This window comes from Psammomys obesus, unplaced genomic scaffold (assembly GCF_907164565.1).
Source record: "Psammomys obesus unplaced genomic scaffold, mPsaObe1.curated_primary_1811, whole genome shotgun sequence".
NCBI lineage: Eukaryota > Metazoa > Chordata > Mammalia > Rodentia > Muridae > Psammomys > Psammomys obesus.
The window spans coordinates 14,195,338-14,200,616 of record NW_026585626.1 but is presented as its reverse complement, the minus strand read 5'-3'; the positions used below and the strand labels follow the sequence as shown (position 1 = coordinate 14,200,616).

General features: G+C 40.7%; 1 protein-coding gene across 5 annotated transcripts in view; it reads right to left on the bottom strand.

Moving 5' to 3' along the window:
- Lims1 (LIM zinc finger domain containing 1) overlaps positions 1 to 5,279 on the bottom strand; it is a 114,777-nt gene that overhangs the window by 29,221 nt on the left and 80,277 nt on the right. For all 5 annotated transcript variants that reach the window (XM_055614254.1, XM_055614256.1, XM_055614246.1 and 2 more), the window contains exon 2: positions 2,629 to 2,788. In XM_055614254.1, the coding sequence (XP_055470229.1) occupies positions 2,629 to 2,788 (160 nt within the window). The remainder of the gene's footprint in view (positions 1 to 2,628; positions 2,789 to 5,279) is intronic.

Sequence of the window (5,279 nt, the reverse complement as noted above, 5' to 3'; positions counted from 1 at the left end):
GGGGGGGGGGGGGGGGGGGGGGGGGGAAGGTAGGAATTAAAGGGGACTTGTATGGCATAAATACCAGCGCTCCTTTTTCTTTTTTTTTTTTCTTTTTGGTATGTATTTATGTAGACATGTCCAAGTGTCTGTGTACATGTATGTGTGCAGTTACACATGTATATATGTGTGTGTGATCACGTGGAGGCCAGAGATTTTTGTCTAGTAACTTCTTCAGCTGTTATCCATCGTATTTTTGGAGATAGGAGCTCAATCAACCTTGACCTCACTGATTTCAGCTAGAACATAGGCAGCAAGTCCCAAGTGTATCTTCCTGTCTCTACCTCCTTAGCTATGGTATGTGCCACTACTCTAGGTTTTTTACATAAGTGCTGGAGATCTGAACTCAGACCCTCATGCTTGCAAGGCAAGCATTTTACTGACTAAGCCATTTCCCATATTCCTAGGACCTCTTTGTGTGCTGTGGGAGTCTGTCATGAGTATCTATGACATGTTGCTTTGGCATCCACTGTGAATAGAAGCTATACTTTCTCACATCAGAGAAAGTTATCAGTCACCCTAACTGTCTCCAGTTCTGTGCTTCCCAGCAACAAAGTATGACCAATTCAGCGGTCTGTCATGCATCACTGTTCCCTGGCAACCTTCTTCTGGTCAGCTAGATATAGCTTGAGGAGCTGTGCTGACTCTCCCACCCAGAATGGACTGTGAAGCCACCTGAAACTTGTGCCTACTTGCTTTAAGCTCACTAATGAAAACTCTCCACAGGAGATATGTTTGGATACTGATAGCCAATAAAGGTTTGGCCTATGGATCCCTATCGTTCTTTCCCTGCCTGTACTTTTCTAACCTATGTGTATTGACTTCCATGAGTGAGTAATAAAGGTTTTATATTTATCTATGTCTTCCCTTGTTCATCACAATGATCTTAAAATCAAAACAGTCTTATTTGGCTGAGTTAAGAGATCCACAGCTTTTTACTAACTTCTAAGAAGGGTTTTCTAAATTGAGTGACAGCAGTACAACAGCAAACCCTCCCTCCCATGCTGTCATAGCCCCTAACTTTTACTTTTCTGTACCAATAACGGCCATTCAGACTCAGTAGAATGTCTGACCCACCACCACCATCTATATGCCCTGGGGAACATCTCTCCATCTTCTTTTCTCCTACAGTTGGACTCTGACCTCTCTTTCTCCTGTTCTTCCATGATTGTCATTTCAGGTTCCCAAGGCCATCTTTTCTGCCAAAAAGATTCCCAGAGGAAGAAAAGAGAAAAGAGTATCCTCCTATTTGCTAAGGGTTTTTGTTTGCTTGCTTGCTTGTTCGTTTTTTCCTGATATGTAGTGGGAACCCCTGAATAGTATATGTACTAGAGAATAAAATTTTATTCTGTGACTATACTCAATATATATCCAGTACTATTTCCTTAAGTTACATTAATATAGACAATTCCCAAATGGAATTTTTAAGCATCTATGAGGGATAAATGTTTTCCAGGCTGGCCTGGGAATTTCATTCTGCAGAGGAGAAAATGTCTCAGTGGTAATAATCAGTTTAGTAATGACTATTACAAACTACCTTTCCTGACTCAGGCATGGTGACAGGAAAATCTAAGTCTGGTAGAAGGAAAGAAAAAAAAAATCAAAGGGAGAGATGGCTCAGCTCCTCTTCCAGAGGACCTAGGTTCAATTCCCAGCACCCACATGGTGGCTCACAACCCTCTTTAAATCCAGTTTCAATTGATCTTATAACTTCTTCTGCCCTTCAAGGGCATCAGGCATGCACATGGTACATAGACATATATGCAGGCAAAACACCCATACACATAAGATAATAATTAAAAAAGAAATCAAAGAACATTTTTAGCTGTACTATGATTGTATATATATACATATATATATATATATTACATGTCATCATATAAAAATGACATATATGCAAATTTGTTAAGTGGTGTGGTAGCAAAAATGAATTGCTAAAGTGGTCACTTTCATTTTCACTCATGATGTGGGGAATGAGCTTCCCTAAGCCATTCCCACAATACATGTTTACTGTGATAAAAAGGTTCCAATAATGGTGGAAGTACAGATTGCATGGTGACATCAAGAAAAACAAATGCTTAGAAATAATTCAAGACACATTCACAGAAGGGCCAAACACAAAGTGGTTGCTGCAGTGCTCAATTCCTAAAAAGATCCTCTTTAGAAGATACGTGCATGGAAATCTCCAAGCTATGGCTTAGAAATCAGGAAGCAGGTAACACAGGTTCCCCTTCAGGAGTAGGTCAATGATATCCTGATAAAGGAAGACCTAGAAATGAGGTGGGCAAAGTTCATGTAGGGGCAAGTATTGGGGGAGGCCAGAGATGCTTCTGCTGTAGGCCTTGTGAAAGGAGCCTGTACTTGCAGTAGAAGTACTTACGTTGATGGTATAGTCACAGGATATTGCATATTCTGAAATAAGATGAATTGATGGGCATGCGTGTAGGTACACACAGGCATCCTACTTAGGTTGTGACCTACATGTTCTACATGTACTCCACAATGAATCTTCCAGGTACTAAATATCTGACACTTGAATTCAATCTCTGGTAATGAATTTAAAAGTGAAGGGCAGCTGAGTTGACCCACCTCATAGAAGAGTCCTTCTGGGAACTGCTGGAAGCACTGAGCACACACGAAGCACTGTTCATGGTAGAGCTCACCATTACTGTTCACGATCTTCTCAGCAGGTGCAAAGCCTCCCTTGCAGCGCTCACATGTGGCGCTGGCCAAGGCATTGGCCATATTGCTATAACACACAAAGGACAAGACAGAGACTGTTAACTTGTAATTAGGCTTAAGAGCAGATGACACTAAAAACCAAGGAGCAAATTCTATCTAGACACAAAAACTGTTACTTTATTCATAAAACCAGATTTCACAAGTTCTCTAACTCAAAATGGCCCAGTCTCATTAACCTAGGCACTTTAGATTCTGAAAGGGCCTCCTGCTTTGCTTCTATTTGACTTAACATTCTTAGCATTTATGTAAGCAGTGTTAGATACTAAGAACCCAGATCAAAGCCAAGAGTTCCCTTAGCTGGTACAGAGCTGTACACCTGTAGTTCTAGTCTATAAGAAGGTAGGGACAGGAAGGTTGCTTGAGCCCAGAAGTTCAAGAATAGCCTGGGCCGTAAAGCTATAATGATACTATCTCAAATAAATAAACCAATGAATATATGTTTCCCTCAAGGAACTCAGGCTTACAGCTGGATAGTTATAGCTTTAATTAAAATACTGATGACACAGCAAGCACTTGAGAGGCAGAGGTAGGTGGATCTATGAGTTTAAGGCCAGCCTCTACACCACTGAGTTCCAGGACAGCCAGGGCAACACAGAGAAACCCTATCTCAAAAATCCAAAACAAACAAAATATCCACGATATAACATTTTTTAAAAAAGTTGTTCGTTGGTAAGAATACAATGTATTTAGATCACATCTAACCCTACTCCCACCTCCAGCTCCTCCAGTACTCTCCATTCCATGTCACCCTCCCAACTTCATGTCTATTTGTCCTGTCCTCCTCGTAACATACTGAGTCCAGTTAGTGATGCACATATGTGCATGAATGTAGGGCATCATCCACTGCAGCATGGGCAACCTATAGTGGGCCGTACTGCAAAAGAAAACTGACTCTCCCTTCTCTAGGCACAGCCAACTGCCAGTAGCTTCTCCACTATGGGTGGGGCCTCACTCACCCCTTCTCTCCATGAGATAATATCTTAAAGTCAACCTCTATCCCTTTAAAATAACAGAATCTAGACTTCATGTAACTGAATGTCATAATATAACCTAAATTTAGATTATACCTTTGGTTAGCTACTGTTGAAAACTACTTAAAACGACTGAAAATTAAACAAGATGCCTCAATTATATTAGACTGTAAATAAGGCAAACACTGAATACTAACAGTATAAAATGTATCTTTAAATCACAGAATTTTATATAATAAAGACCACTTTCCAGATGGAAAACAGGTTCAGATGAGGACAGTTAACTCAATATCGTTGAACTAGCTTCTTAGTCAATGAATGACACAGGAATAGAATCTTGGCTTGCTGCTTACAGGAAATCATCCCCATCACAGAACACAGCCTTACTGAGAGTTCCTGAGAGTTCCTGGTAGAGACGCAATCATGTTTTACAGCTCAGGTCAGGAGAATGAAACCAGGCAGTAAGTAGTGTTGAATGCCTGACAGTTCCCTCATGAGCAATTAATTCCACGACACCCACAGGATGTGTTCAATGAATAACATCAGGTTTCTCCAGCCACTGGTGCTTCAGAAGTAAGGGAGCATGGCCAAGGCAAAGAATTAGGTGCAGATTTCACATAAATAGCTATTTTGTTTCTGAAAATTTCAGAAATGAAGGTCCCCTATGCGGAACAGTCACTGGCCAAGTTATTCTTCATAATTTTACAAATAGCTTTTTTGTTTGTTTGTTTGTTTGTTTTTAGAGGCCTACTCTATGGCAGAGTTATAGGTCTACCAAGTCTACTCCTGGCATAGCTTCTGATCTTTCTGATATTTTATCAGTGTATCACCACCAATGGTAAGAGACAGATGGTGTGGAGAGCCTCTAACTTCATAGACACTTTAACCAGCCACTTTAACTATTGCAAAAGTGGCAATAGTTATTCCTCACCCCACCCCAACTGAGGACAGCTCTACACTTGTCTTCTTCCCTCAAATGTTTCAAGACAATTCTATTTTGTAACCTTGCCAAAAGTAACTCTACGTTGAATTCCCACATTCACCATTTCAGACCAATCAAACTGTACTTTTAATTAGAAATGTCACTGGAAAAAAAAAAAGAAAAGATGGGGCCAGTGATTTGGTACAGCAGATAATGGTAGTGCCAAGCCCAAAGATTTGACCTTCATCCCTGGAACTCACATGGTAGAAGAACAAAAGTGACTCCAATACGTTATCTCTGACCTCCACGTGTGTGCCCCATCCCAATACACTTTTTATAAGGAAGGAGGCAGCCTCAGTGCTGTGTAAACCTGGCCCAAACACTGTGTAGACAGACTTCCACTTTGTCTTTTCAGAACTAATATGAGATGAGGAGATCTGGACAGTTTTAATGAAGTTCTGCTTAGATCTGGGCACACTCTTACAGAAAGAGTGACCAAATAAAGAGCCACATCTGCTCAAGAATTCTCAGAAGCTGTTTGAGGATGAAATAATTAAAACACACACACACACACACACACACACACACACACACACACACACACA